Source organism: Apteryx mantelli, chromosome 9, assembly GCF_036417845.1.
Source record: "Apteryx mantelli isolate bAptMan1 chromosome 9, bAptMan1.hap1, whole genome shotgun sequence".
NCBI classification, from domain to species: Eukaryota; Metazoa; Chordata; class Aves; order Apterygiformes; family Apterygidae; genus Apteryx; species Apteryx mantelli.
In genome coordinates, this window is record NC_089986.1 from 22,378,340 (window position 1) to 22,393,684 (window position 15,345).

The 15,345-nt window shown below is 40.6% G+C and overlaps 1 protein-coding gene across 4 annotated transcripts in view; it reads left to right on the top strand.

Moving 5' to 3' along the window:
* EPHA4 (EPH receptor A4) overlaps positions 1 to 15,345 on the top strand; it is a 108,766-nt gene that overhangs the window by 38,549 nt on the left and 54,872 nt on the right. For all 4 annotated transcript variants that reach the window (XM_067301928.1, XM_067301930.1, XM_067301929.1 and 1 more), the window contains exon 4: positions 4,652 to 4,807. In XM_067301928.1, coding sequence (XP_067158029.1) covers positions 4,652 to 4,807 — 156 coding nt within the window. The remainder of the gene's footprint in view (positions 1 to 4,651; positions 4,808 to 15,345) is intronic.

Consider the following 15,345-nt stretch of genomic DNA (forward strand, 5'->3'; position numbering starts at 1 on the left):
GAAGAATTTTAATTCAAAATCATGTCTCAAGGAATTTAGAAATTTTCTTGCCTACGCAGCTGATGAGTTTTTCTGCTTCAAGCAGTGGAAACTATCGAATGCATTGTTTCTTAAATTTCAGCTAGAAACACAAATCTTTACATGTGTTATTCACTTGCCTGCAATAATAAATGTGGTGTGCTGGTCCCTTTTGGGAAGGAGGAGCGCAGTGTGAGTGTGTATTTTCATTAAGCTGCTGATTCTGTCAAGGGCTCCCTCTTTCTTTGCAGAACTCACTGGAGATCGTAGCCTTAAGCATAGCATTTTATAAGATGATGGCTCTGCAGTCCAGCATTCGTGTGCCTGTAACGTACCTCTCCCTACACAGGATTGTCATCCCAGTAGTCTCTTTTTACTGCTGCTGTAAATAAGAATTTTAGAATGTCCATGCCAAATTTTCTTTTGATAGAAGGTCATTGACTTAACTAGATTTACTTCAGCAAACAAATGTGTTTCTAATTCAGCTTAGTCATCCCGTTCTCTTTATTAGTTCCTAATCTGGAAACCAATATTTTCTCCATTGTGAATGCTCACCTTCGGTAGAGGTTGAGTCATCAAGGTAAAAACGATTTCTCCTTGTGTTTGTGTTGGCCCATGAGAGCTGGGGCCGCGGCGGGAATTCCTGGGTAGCACGTGTGAGCGTGGGCACACGCGCTCGCTTGGACTTTCCGCCCCGTCTTCTGCACAGAGCTCAGCCAGCAGCTGAGCCGGCTCAGCCGGGCCGGCTTCCCTGCCTCGTGCAGAGTATCCATCAGCCTTTGTGTGCGTGAGAAGGACATTGCCTCCTTGGAGTACCAAAAAGTGTAACTGGAGCTTGCCAGAGACCTGGATGGGTTTTTTATCTAAGCCTCTGCAAGAAATTAAGCTGATTTTTTTTTAAAGAACTATTAAGCAAGTGAACCCTTTTCCGGATTATGATGGAAAGATTCACTGCCATTTCAACAAGTAAAAAGGAACAATTTGAGAGCAAGGGTTTGGAGAGTTTTTTTGAACAATTTTAAAGGTATCAGTAGATTTTTTTTTTTTTTTAATATATTTTTCCCAAACCTAGGGAGGCATCATAGCTCATTTAAAATCATCTAAGGACAGTAATTCCTTTAATACTTAGGTTTTATTTTAGCTGTGACTAAAAAGAATGTGACTAGAACTTTATCCACTGAGGTAGGTTTTTAAATTTTGAAATTGCTGGCTGAAATTTTTAATAGAAAATTCAGCATTTGAAGAGACCAAGCAAAAAGACTTTTCAGCCCACACGTATGTTCTTTTTTTCAGAAAGCCCTAAGATTCTGAAAATCAGGTTTTAATGTGAAAAGGGAATTTGTAAAACAACTTGTGAAAATTTACATTCAGATTTGAGTGAAGTTCCGTAATTCTTCAGACCATTTCTTTTATCAGTTTTCACATGTATCGTTCTAGTAAATTATAAGGAAAAGAGCATATAGTGATGACCAGCTACGTTCAACAAGTCCCATCTTGCTTTAACAGAAAAATAAATTAGATTTTTTTTTTTACATCAGGATTCAAAGATATCAATGTAATTATTTCATGCTGATCACTGCTTAAAATGAATATGATTAGTTCTAAGAAAAAATGGTGGATTTTTTCATACTGAAAATATTTTTGTTTAAGAATTTTCCCTGGATATAGTGCAGGTGATTGTAACTTTTTTATATTTGCGGGTGATCTGAATGTGAGAAAAGATTTTTCTTTTCTCTCTTTTTTTTCAAACTAACAGAACTAATTAAGGCAAAGCTAAGGAATTGAATTCAAAGTTTGTATTGCACATGTGAACTAATCTTTTTACAATGGTATCTTTCGAAAGCTGTGTAGGAACGCCATTCATGCCCTGTCTCACCCAGCAAATCCTGCCTGGAAAGGAAGTGGGATGGAGATTTGTCACGAGTAAGCAATAGAGACTTTCCGGGGATGAGTTCTCTACAGGCTTCTTGTTTGTCTGCTAAAATATTAACATTCGGAAAAAGTCCATCCCAAGCTGTAATAGGTGTATCAGCAATACTTCATGCTAAGAACACCTTTTACAGGGGTAGATTCAAGTTTTTAAGTGACAGGACCGTGGAGCTCATAGGAGGAAAGAACAGTTGGTTAAATGCAACATATTCTCAAATGTTCTCTTATGTCAAGTGCTGAGATGTGGTGAATCTCTGAGCACACTAAAATGAAGACAACTAAATGTTCAATAGTAGGTGTATGGCTGAAGGAAAATGGCTTTCTGTGCTTCAAAAGCAGTCACTGCATTTGGAGAGCTTTCTTCAGGTCTTGAAATATTAATGATCTTGGCTTAATATAGTAGAAAACAAAGTACATTGCATGAAACAAAGGGGAAAAAATCCTTGAATTATAAACTGTTGACCTTGCAGTACCCGCTGTATTCATCCAACCCCTTTTAAACCACTGAGTCTGGAAAGAAAGTAGGGAGGAGGAATTATGGTTGCAAAAATGTTACCTGTGACATTTTTCTACCCTTTCCAATAAAATGTTATAGTCAGAGCAGAATCAACTTTGTACAAGGCTGTTTATTATCATTTAAATATTTTAATACTAAGAAGATGCAAAAGACAGCTCTTCATTTAATAATTTCTGTGAACTATTATGTTCATATAAACAGTAATGTTAGAGGTTACATATTTTGTTTTATTTGAGTAGTTGAATGAATTTTGTTGGATAAGAGCAGTTAAATCTGCGCTCAATTTGTATTCTTTTTTCCATTCCTTTTCTTTATATATGACACCGAGCTTCTGTCTGTATCTCTTCTAGTCTTATACAGATTTAGGCATATTTCTGATCTGAGTTACGACAATGAAATCCAGGAATAATATCTCAGATCAGAATCTGCCACTTGACTGCTGCTGTTGTTAAACCAGTCACAAGAGGACAGGTACCGATAGCACAACTCATTCACTAGATATTGCAAATCATATCAAACACTGAAAGGTATTTTTCTTTTTTCTCTTTTTTTCTTTTCTTTCCCCCTGGCAATTCATATCGGAAGAAAAATAAGTTACTTTTACACAAGTTGCCTTTGTTTGTTGTGACTGACTGACTGATAGGCCGTACCCGGTGGGTTTGTATGTGTGTTTGGGGACTAATTGTCTTTGATGTGGGGAGGCTAGGTTTGACCCCAGTGATTCTTCCTGCCAAAGCTGTGGTTTCTGATTTTAATCGAAACCCCAAGGCCATTTGAAGCATAGCCAAAAAGCACCTTGCAAGTGGAACCTTATCTAATTATGTGATGTATATAAGCTCTGGAAGCATAAATCCTAGTTGTTTGAGCAGCGTGTTTTTATAAGATTCTCTGGTCCAGTGACAGCCAAAGCAAGTGATAGCGGATTGGTCTTGCAGCGCTTTTATTGATGGCGCGCGACACATCGTAAAGTTAGGACTCGTTAAGGAAATTCCATAAATGGCTTTGGTTAATAAGACTGAAGTAACTTGCTGCTTTATGAACGCGTTACTAAAATCCCTCTCCATTTCCCATTGGAGGGCTTCATAAAAGAGAAGAAGGAAAGAAAGAAAATAAATAAGTACAGGAAGGGGTAAAACACAAAGAACAAGCAGTGGCTGGGCCCAGAGAAGGAGAATGGCTGTGAAAGGAGGTGCGTGCTGTGCTCTGGAGGCATGCAGATAACAGGGGAACCCTAAAGGCAGTGTAGGCGATAAATGATGAGATGTGAGAGTGAGTCATGCAGTAAATATTGAAAGTAACCTTTCCTCTTTACACATCTGTCCTCAAAAAATGCTTGGGCATTTTCTGTGTTCTCCATAGGCCTGAAAGCCAGCGGTGATGGTGGACTTTTATCTCTAGCCAAGGGAGAAATTTCTAGGATGACATACCTGTTAGCCAGTATTAAAATGTGTTATTAATGATCTAATGAGTTTTTTCCAAGTGATGTAAAAGTAGCCATCCGTGTAAGCATTGCATTTATGAAGATGATGTCACCGAAAGCTTGCCAACTGCACATGGGACCTCATGCCAGGGGTGCAGTCGTTGATGTGCCCTGGCTTCGAGGAGGGGAGAACATTGTTGATTTCCTTCCTTGGGGAGAAAGAGCCAAATTAATTCTGCCTTGCCAGAAGGGAAACATGCCATTTCCGGACATGTTAGACTAAGGGCCTCACTGCCAATCACAGTGGGTTCCTATTCCACTCCCTCTTAAAAATTGGCAGTGTCTCCCTGTCAGCTGCCATTCCTTAAGTGGTCACAGAATAAACCAATTGCACCCTTTTTGTTGTGCTCTGAGTGTGTGTGTGTGTGTGAATGCAGGTGGACATGGGTTAAGCAACATGCAACTCCACAGTAAACACAAAGAGGCAGCTGATTTTCTGGCAGTGTCTGTAGAAGAGTATTATTATTATTTTTTTAACATCTCTAGGCCAGCTTTTAAAATGGCTCTTGCTGGAATTAGAAATCAGTGTCCCCTGGCATGGGATTGCTCATTAAGAGTGTGTTGATTGTTAATTTTTCACCTGGGGCTAAGAGGACATCATTTGATCTTTTTGAAATGTCTCCTGCCTTGATTTTGAATAAGTAAGCCAGCAATTTATGATCGCAGCCTGGGCAAGTAACACTCTCCCTTCCTGTTTCTCCATCTAGCTTGCAAAATCGGATACTACAAGGCTCTCTCGACAGATGTTGCATGTGCCAAATGCCCGCCTCACAGCTACTCCATCTGGGAAGGCTCTACCTCCTGCACCTGTGATCGGGGTTTTTTCCGAGCTGAAAATGATGCTGCCTCCATGCCCTGCACTCGTAAGTTAGTCTTTTCTCGGTCTTTTCCCCTTTCATTGTCTGTTTCTTTTCTTGTCTTTCTTTTGCTGTGTATGTATGAAACATTGCCCGGAGATTTGTGTCTCCCTTTGAGAAGTGTCCTGCTTCTGATGGTAGCATTCAGTAGCTCTTACAGCCCTTTGCAGATGCAGTAAGTGTTTTGGATCATGCATCTTGGTGAGAAAACATTAGTTCTCAGCCCTGATTTCCTAACAGTGGTGTGGCTGCGCTGACCCTTGAGAGTTTACTGTCTAAATAAATCAGGGGACTTGAGAGGAGACAAAGCAGAGAAAGAGGAGTGACTTGCACACCTCAGTAGTGGAGTCGGGAATAAAATACAGGTCTAAGTTCCAATCTGAGGACCTGTCCAGTAGATCACATCACCTCTCATCCTTTTAAATATTAATATTTGTAGAAATTGTGAAAGATTTTCTCATAATTAAGTGATATAGGGAAAATATATAATATTTATAATGTCATTAAGTATCTAATTGGCTCAAAATACAGCTGGTGACCCTTAGGAACATAAAAGTATTCCTCTGAAAATGATGGTAATAACAAATCTTAAATCTTAATGAAACAAACCCCAAAACTTTCATTTATTTTATCTTTGGTGTATAAATACGTCAGGTACAACAAATGGAATTATGCTTTAGTTCCACCAGAATTTTTTCAATGGGGAGAACAAGAGGCATAATGCGCTGAGCACACCCACGGAGTTACTGGAAAAACTCCTTGTCCTGTGTTTTGGTTAATGGCTTCCACCACTAAAGACCTGGGAACCTAGACATGCCCTGGTGTTAAACTGTGATCATCTAGTTCTTTGATTCTTGTTTCTATGGGAGCAGAACGTTTTGAAACAATAAATGAAAGGGCTGTATTTTACTAGGGGATGCCCACGTGTGGCTTTCTCTGAAAGCTAATGGAAATGCTTCCAGATTTTTGGAGTTCAACTGTATATTTATGTAGTGTGTTTGTGTCTATGAGTGAGGGAAGGATGATATGTTTCTTTTGTAACATTTTAATATAATCCAAATTCATTTTGGAGAGATGACTCACATTTATTTTAATCTTAATTTCTCCCTTACAAGGCAGAAACAAAGTATGTCCATAACTAAGCCAGCATTCATTCCTTTCCCGCACCACTTCATTCCAGCTCTTCCTCAGTGATCAGCTTCTTCTTTTCAGCTGTGAGTTTTTGCTGGGTGGTGGTTAAGCAGGTCTGGGCATACCCAGGTGTATCTGCTTGATAGGAAAGTGAAGAGCTCCTTGTATATCTTGCCAGGCATTGACTGGGGATGGAGGTCTAGCTTATCATCAAACTCTGAAGTGTCTGAAGTGTAGATGAAGTGGATAGAAAAATGCTTTGATAATATAATTTACACCACGTCTCTAGGAGAAATAGACCTGGACCATTTTGATAGTGAAATTTCTCTTTTGCAACAACAAAGCTATTGCTCAGAAGGTGCACACTGAATAACATTATACCAACAAAAGGTTCTCATATAGCTCAGGTTCTAGTGAGTCATATCCTGACCAAATTGAAATCAAATTAATAATCAAATGCTTGAATTTAAATAGGCATGTGCAGTGAATAAAGTATGAGGAGAGAGCTCTAATATGTAGCAAAACACTTCCAGATGGGGAAATTGTGGGCAAATATGTCTGTTCGCTTGTATGTGCAAAATGTATTCCTACAAGTTTAGCTCTTTTTTGTCAAGTCTTGGGCCTACTTCTGGCACTGTTTCCCATTGCTGTCTTTGAAGGTAAGTCACAGTCGCTGATCTTGGTGATCTTTTACCCTGGAAATAGGAAAAATGGAGAAGAGAGAACAAGGGCCGTGTTCCTGCTCTCAGTCTTCACATCTGCTCTCTAGGAGGACTCAAGTACATAGAGACAAGCCAACAACATAATCCCAAGGACACCAGGCCTGCGTCTAGAGAGATCCCATTTCATAGCTTTGAATTTTCTAGTCACTAAATGGCTTGCATTTGTGTGATCCAAGGTGAAGGAGGATCCAGAGGTTATTTCTGAGCTGGCTCGTGGAGCAGCTTTTCTCCCCCATCCGCTACTTTGCTCTCTAACATCCCCTCTTTGAGATCTGCCATAGCTATGTTTGAATGTTGCTATGGTGGTGGCACCTACACATATGAGGCCCGCTGGCTGTGAGTGCGACCCTGCGTGGTGCACCTCCGTGCTGTGTGAGTAGCATGGTGCAAGAGGCTCCTTGAAGGCCGTCGGTCTGCCCTCCTTCCCACGCCACGTAGCCTTCTGCCAGCTCATTTGAGGCAAGTGACAGAAGCCATTTCAAGGGCTTCTGCTGAAGGAAGCTCCTCTGGAAGACGCTCCCCGTTTGTCTACCTTTCCTGACAAGATGTGGAGACAGAAGGGAGCATCAAAGGCCCTTTCAGACGGCTTCAGACTCTAATCAGTTCTTACCAGTTGGTTAAGCCAAGTGACAAACCCAATTCCCTTGTGCTGACAGCCATAATAATCAGGCACCTTCTTTGTTCATTATGCTCTCTTTAACCCTGGTATTCTCATTCAGCCCTACGTTTAGTAATCGCTCAGTGTGACGGCACACTAATGAAGAAATAAAACACAGTATCTGAGATCCATTCTTCTAGCAAAAAGATAGACTCTGCTTCATTGGTTTGTAAAATCAGGTTTCTGTTCACTTGGAGAACTATTAGACCAGGTGAATAAAAGTAACATTGGGTAATTTGGAGGGAACACCTGAAATGGACTGTGGATTGATCCTTTCTTTATTATTTCTAAACAGTTTTTAAGATTAAGAACTTCAGGCTTCTTAGGATGCGTTTTTGTAAAGCTTTGACCCTTGGCTATTGATTTCCTTTAGTAATAAACTGGCTGGCCTCATCACTTATCTCGCCTTCTAAGCTGTAGGAGGAAGACTGTTATAACTTTCCATTAGCCTGATTGTGCTACAGGATGAAGGAGAATTAGAGATTTCCCTTTCCTTTCCTTCTCACAATTCCCATGGTAAATAATACTTTCTGATGCGCTGATCAGAAGAATTACTCCAGAGGTTTCAGTTTTTCTCATTCTGTAACCCCAGTATCTGGCATCTTCTCTGTCCATTGTTGAGTTGTAAAACTGTGCTTCATGTTCAGGTAAGCCAGTCATCCTATCTAAACAAATAACCCAAACTCTGGTTTTAGTATTCTATTTTATTTTAGCTCTACTGAAGTGAGTAGTTATGTCTGGCTTAAATCTCCTAAAAGTAAGAGCAGAATGTGGCTGGGTGCAAGTGTAGAGGACAGTGGAGTGGGCTGTGTTGGAAGGGCAGGCATAGACACCCTGACATAAACATATTTACTTACGCATCTTTTCCTTTAGGTTTGCCATATAGTGATTCATCAATCACCATGGAGGAGCAGAGCAGCTGCCTCCTACTCATGTGCAAGTCTCTCTGCAGCTCTGGGTCTGCCTCATTGGCTAAGTTGGGAAGTCAGACTTTCAGTTCTGAAGCACAGTGGGCTTGTCAGCTATGTGCTTGGGCACGGAGATGTTATGATTGACCTGTAATACACTTGAGCACAAACTGAAGAAAACACAGTCATTTTTCCATTCTGAAAGCATGGCAAAAGTTATATTAATGCAACTGCTCGGACCTTCATTATTCTTCAGGACTGGCTCAGAAGATGGGTCTGTCATAAGGTTAGCAATCTAATGGAGAATAAATTGCCTTACCAGTACATAAATTTGTGAGACAGAAAATCAACCAATTTAAGTAATGATCTTCATTCCTGAATTTCCTTTTCCATAAGGATGTGGATAGTAGATTAGCTGTGAATTTCAGTCTGGTGTAGGCAGGTGCAGTTCCCATCCAAGTTAATGGATGTTGGTCCTGTGTCTCCACTGTTAATGAATTGGGTTCTCTAACTGTTTCTTAACCAACAATGCTTGCATTATGAGTGAGTATGGGACAGTTTTGTATTGCTTATATTGTCTGTTTGATTAAGATTATTAATGATTTTTAATTGGAAGCCCTTTACAAAAGAGAGATTACCAGCATTGACTGTCCAGCCTGAAATTTGCCTCAGTAAATGACCCTGAATAATTTAGTCCGTTGTGCCACCCAAACAGTGACTGATTGATTGATATTTTGGCGTGACCTGAAATATTTCTAAAACGGTTGCATTTAAGACAGTTTATACCAGAAAAGCTTAGAGCTAATGAGGGCAAATTTAGTGAGATGCAAGAGAAAAGCACCTGCTTTAAAAGGGCTTTCTCCAGTTTAGATTATCAAGAAATTGAAAGATCCTGACTTCGAACAGCAAACGTCACTTAGTTGTCTTTACATTTGCCTCTTCTAATTGAATTTAGTGCACTGCTGTATTTCCTCCAGAAGTATATTGTTTTTAAATTACCATTTCAGTGCTATTACTCAAGGCCCCTGCTTCTAATGCTTTCTGACAGTTATCAACATAATGAACCATAATGAAATGATGAGCAATCTACAGTGGAAACTCAATGTGGATTCCACTAGTGCTGTGTGACTGTGTTGTTAAAATCTGAACGTGCGTTAAAATAACATGGTCATTATTTGTTTCCAAGGTCAAGGTTTTAAAAAAGGTTGGAAAGGTATAAACACTTCAATTTTGTAAATGTTACAGTCTTAATATGTGTCCTTAGCTCAGTCATCTGTATTGCATTCTAAATATCTAAGAAATATTTGACCAGCGTTCCCCCCGCCACCAAAGACAGACTGCATTTACCTGCCTAATAACTATGCTTGCAAATGAGTAATTACACAGGAGCTGATTATTTGAGCATATGTTTATCATGATTGCTTAGACTTCTAAATAAACAAATGTGTTCTCTTTTTTTCTTGAACTTAACTTGTGCTTCGTCTGAATTTCCAGACAGACGCTGATTATCACTGCTCTCGTTTTTAAAGAATAAGAAAGTAGGGTACAACACATGGTCATATGATGAGTAGTACGTTGTAGGTAGCTTTGCATTGACTTTGCTGTACTTCCTTCTCAGGATTTTCACACACTTGTCTTGGGACTGTTTGTTCAGTCCAACCTCTTTTGTAGTAGCCCATTCTATGTAATATGAAGTAATGACAATACAGACTGATTTTCAGAAGTGAAATTTTACAGCATAATAATTCTTCCATATCTTTATGTATGATAGTAACCCTTAAGTAAATTATTTTGTTTTTAAAACATATATAAAGTTCTTCATCATGTAGACGGTATATTAAAATGCCTTTTAAGATACAGTGTATTGGTTGCAACAGCGGAGGAACAGTGGGTAGGCAGTAGGGAGGGAATGGATTTTTCTTCTCCAGGTTGCTGTGAAAATACAATCTGTCATTGTCAGACCCGTAGGAAAGGATTGTGAATGACAGGAATTTCAAAGGAGAAGGCTCTCCTCCCCTCATCCATGGTCATGGACTGAAGGGTTTGAGAAAGCAGTGAGTAAGAAAGGGAGTGGTTATGAACAGAAGAGGAATTGGCTATCGGGAAGGCTTCAGGAGGAGAGATGGGAGTAATTTGACAATGTGTATTTATAATCAGTAGGCTTAAAGTCATCACTCCTTTAAATACAGCAACTATTTATTAGTTGTCTTCTGATTTTCTCTGTCCGGAGCTGTAAATTAACAGAGCCATTTACTCAATTAACTGGGGGCTTTGATTTGGTTAGTCAGGACTCAGTTCTGTAGAGCCATTGGAGTAAATTAGAGGACTGACAGAATAAGAAGTTCAGGAACTGGGCCAATGACAGAACTACCTGTTTTTCTGATTGGAACTCTTTCCAGTCAAACTGTCAAATAACTTTCTGGTATTCACAATGGGATTTGTTTCTTTTTATCTAGAAAGTGTGAGTGGACAGATATATGATATTGTCTGCAGACAGCTTTTTTGAAAGTATACAATAACATATCTTAACATTTCTGGCAATGCAGAGCGTTCTTATGTGGCAGTTTTGGGAAGGGAAATCCAGAGCCCAGAGAGTGGCACCTGCAAGCATCATTTTTCTCACACCTCTGCCAGTGGTAATTGGACCTCTTCACTTAACTCCCTTAGCTCCAGAGAAGAGGAAATATCAATTGCATTGTTCTCTATGTTAAAGAAACAAAGCCTATTGTGAAGCTGGTAACCAGGGTTCCTTGGCAAGTAAATAGGAAATCATACATGCCAGGAAAATGGGCATTTTATCACTGGCCCTAGTCCAAGATCCCTAGCTTGGCAGAACTCCCATTGAAGTCAAAGGAGTCTTGCCCGAGTAAATAAATTAGGAATTGTTTACCAAATCAGATGCCTTATTAAAAACCAGTTGTAATGCTAAACATGTACAGAACGGAGAAAAGGGGGAAAGCAGATGACTAATATTTCAAGTGGCTGCTGCATCTTGTGGACTGTTGACTTTACTCTCACCAGTTGTAAAAACACATGATCTATAGTGATAAATGGTCAGGAATATCCAGGCAGGCAAGAAGCAGGGGTTGTCCTAACTGTCAGTGCTTGTGTAAACTAGCCCACAGCAACGGGAGACCTGTCCACAACTGCTGAAAGAAGCAATTAGTGGCAGCAGCATACGCAACTGTCACTGGAAAGTGCAGGCTTTATTTCTGAGCACAAACTTACACAGTCCAGGTGTTTACTCTGCGTTATAACTTGTCTTTCACATGGGTAAAGATTAACAGCAAAAGTTTATCTGAAGGGCTTCACCGCTCACATGCTGAAACACTATTGATAGCTCCGAAGCTGGGCATGTTTAATGAAGCTTTATGAAATGAGAGGTGGAAGCCAAGGTGCTTTCTCTTGAAGGCTGTGCCTGGCAGCACTTTCCCAGACATCTTAGTGAGGCAACTTAAGAGTTTAAAGACATTGATTATTTAATAATTACTTTCTTTGCATCCACTTTGAAAATGGTAAACTCTTTATTTCACACTCAGCTTTGCCTCCAGGGAGATGAATTTTAGGATCATGATTGAGTTAGGAAGTATTGATTAGAATTGCTAAAAGGCTGTCAACACATTAATGGCGTAGCGAGGTCTCATCGAGAGGGAAGCGTTATGGTCACATTGGCAAGGCAGACGCGCAGCTAAAAGCCCTAATGTGGTCATACTGTCTCTCAGTACCCGAGCTAACTCCTTCAAAGTTGCTTGTTGTCTTCAAGTGTCATTTTGTTGTTCTCTGTAGATGTGCTCCAAAGATCCTTGGAATTGTTCATTGTATGAATCTTTTCTTTCTTACACCTCTTTATTTATTCTCTTTATTCTTGCTGTGTTACACAAAAGCTGACTCTCAGCTCTCATGTAGCAGAAGATGTGTTATACTTCTCACCACTTCTGATACTGCATTTCCAGTTAGATTTTAGTGCTATTAGACAGTTGGATGCTTACTCCCAGGTGCCTGATGTTCCTGTAACTTAACTACTTATATGTAGTATAGCCAAGGCTGAGTTGCTGATTCAAATCAGTCCAATTCATACTAGGCTCCTTTCAAATTACAGCGAGTCATGGCAGTCTTTTCTGTTATATAAATCTTATTTCTTATGTAGCAAATTAGCTCAAGATTTCTAAATACCCTGATTTTCCTTTGAAATCACTGGAGATGGGGGGTCAGCATCTGTCTGGGGCAGGCTCATAAAGAAGATTCTTGTCAGTCCTTGTCCAAAGCCTGTTGAAGCCTTTTGGTCTGTTTGGTTGACTTTGATTAACAACACTCATAGTTTGCGGTCTGCTGTGTTTAACAATATGTTTATAAGGTTTTTTCAGTTTAAGGGGGGAGATTAGAATGTTTCAAACTGCTATTATTTTACTGTTTGTTAGAATCATAATCTTTATAGGTCTATTTTCTCTGTTCTGAGAAAGAGAGGTGATATTTCCCTCAAGGAGAGCATGGGAACAGTTAAAGAAGATTAAAGTCTTTTCTACATGCTTGAGGTTTTCTGATGTCTGGTGGGAATTGCCAATGAAGCTTCCTTCCGATTTCACACTGTCAGGCGAACGCAGACTGAATGTAGGGTGACAACCCACTTGAAAATAATTATCCATTGCCCCGGCTGCAGAGGCATCCGTTACCTGATAGAGAAATGTGCTTTTACACATATGCACATACAGACTGAGTAAATTATTTTTTAAATCATTTTCTCCTTCCAGGGTTTGAAAGCCTCATCCTGCTCATTACTTGGCCACATAGGTATCTTTTGAAAACATCTTTCTTTTAAGAGAGACTACATTTTAAATGCACTGATCTGGTGACTGACAGGACACTCATAATGAAGTCTTGCCTTCTTGAGGGTACATATTTGAAATACCTCCATTAGCACTTCCATGAAGAGTGTGGGTTTTGGCTTGTGTTTTTAATAGGTCTCCTCCTACAGATATATGTTTCAAGGTAATAAATATTAACCATACTATAGGTTAATAGTAAACAGATGGGGTTACAGTCCAAATACTGATAATATCAGTGTAATCCTTAATGGGTAGTGTTGCTTCCAAAATAATCCGCTACCACTGTTAGTGTCTAAGGACTAAGTCGGCATAAAAAAGAAAGGAGCTCCTTGGTAAGGAGCCCTCTGGTAGGGGGACTGAGGCTGGGACGGGGGAGTGCAGGCAGACAGCTCCGTGCCTAGAGAGGCCTTTATTTTCAGTGCTGTCAGTGGGTTTCTCATGAGTACTAAATTCACTTTAAAGGCATTATGTGTCAAAACCCTGCTGGATTGAGGGCTGGAGAGGTTTTTGGTTTGTTTTGTGATGTTTTGGTTTGTTTTCCAACCTAGGAAGATACCCTATAAAGGCTACTCAGGTCCATTAAAAGTGCCCAGACCAAAACTCACAACTTCTATCTTCAGTGCTCTGTCCACAGGGCCCTAGAGGAAAGAAAAAGTAAAATCTTTCCTCACCTATAGCTCTGATTTATCAGTCCAGTGAAGAAAAAATGTTTGTTACCTTTGTTGCTTTCCCACTGGATAAAATCCCATTGCTATCACCAGCTGCTCTAAAGGCCTTTCCAAAATTTCAGGCTGCTGGTTGTCTGAAACTGAGATTGTGGCATCCTATCAACAGCAGAGGACCAAGTTATATGTTCCTCATTATGTATTTTCATTATATGGGACAACAAAGTCACTCAGGAGCTGTTTTGCCTGGAATCATTTATTTCTCCTCTCTTCTCACTGTCCTTTAATCCACGCCCTCTAACCATATACTGTTGCTGAACTAAATTAACTGGTTTAGTGAAGACAGTATTCTCTATGTCAAACAAGTCTGTCCAGTCCAGCTGTAGAAATACATAATTGAATTTACTGCATACACCCAGAGAGGCTTTTGGAGAAGCACCTTGCTGGGCAGATTAGTAATAAAAATGTAAGATACAAAACCAGTGATATTAAAACCTTTATCATAGAATCCATTTAAATATAGTTCCCCAACACAGAGCATTTACAGTTCTACCTTATGATCCTAGGGATAGTTGTTTCCATAGGTGTTTTCCGGTTGTGTAGATCGTCCGGGTTTACAGCTGGAGGGAGAAAGGGTAGGCTGGCTTGGTGGAGCGGCTCTGCGTGCCTGGCAGATTGCGCCTGCGCGCCTGCCTCGCTGGAGTCCCTGCGGCTCCAGGAGCACAGCTACAGCACTGTCCTTGACGTGGGTTTGCAGTAGACAGGATTTGTCTTCCAGCCGGGGGAAGAGGCCTTCTCCTTCTGGACTCCTGGCTCAGTGGCGGTGCTGAGTTTACAGAGTCCTCACGCATTTTGAATGCCAGGAATGTGGTTTGGCCTAGTTCTTGGGCGTGCGGAAGATCCTGGCGTCTTTATTTTCCCTTTTGCATGCATGAAGGGACTGGGCGTGATTGATCCTTGAGGAAAGCAGGAACATTCGCTCGGTTGCAGCTAATCTTTTTGTGCTGTTTGCCTTTGAAATGGTTTAGTGGATTCATAGGGATACACTTTCTCTTTCCTGACAGAACAATTTTGCCACTTTCACTTGGTTGAATCTCCTACAGTTATATTGTTATTCTTTGGTGGCAGAAAAAAAAGGGGGCTTTGAGATACCTTCCTCAGCAGGATGATGTCAGAACAAGAGACTGCGCAGGGGGACTAGAGCTGTCCTCCACTGCACCAGTTCAGGCAGACTGAGCCAGCAGCCTCTTATGGTCCTGCAATGTGTTGGGCAGCTGCTGTAAGTGCAAAATACGATACTCATGGCAAATAAACAGTTCCTTGAAAAGTCTTTATGCCCAGTGATAGTCTGCACCCACTTTGCTGGGAATACATTTTTTCCCCGGCATACAAACCTGTCACCCTGCCAGTGCGTTGTGTGTGAATCCTCCGGGTGTGCCTACCCCACACATTTGGCCTGCACCCTGTTTCGCTTCGCAGTCGTGGTCCTTTGCCATCCACACCGCGTGCATGTTCAGTCCTGAACGGAGAGAGGAGAGTTCACTACTGGGTCTTCACTCCGGAAACTCTACGTGAGTGAGTGTGGGGCCTGGACCAGAGTCTGATCCCTGGTATGAGTCACAAGGACTCTTTAAGTA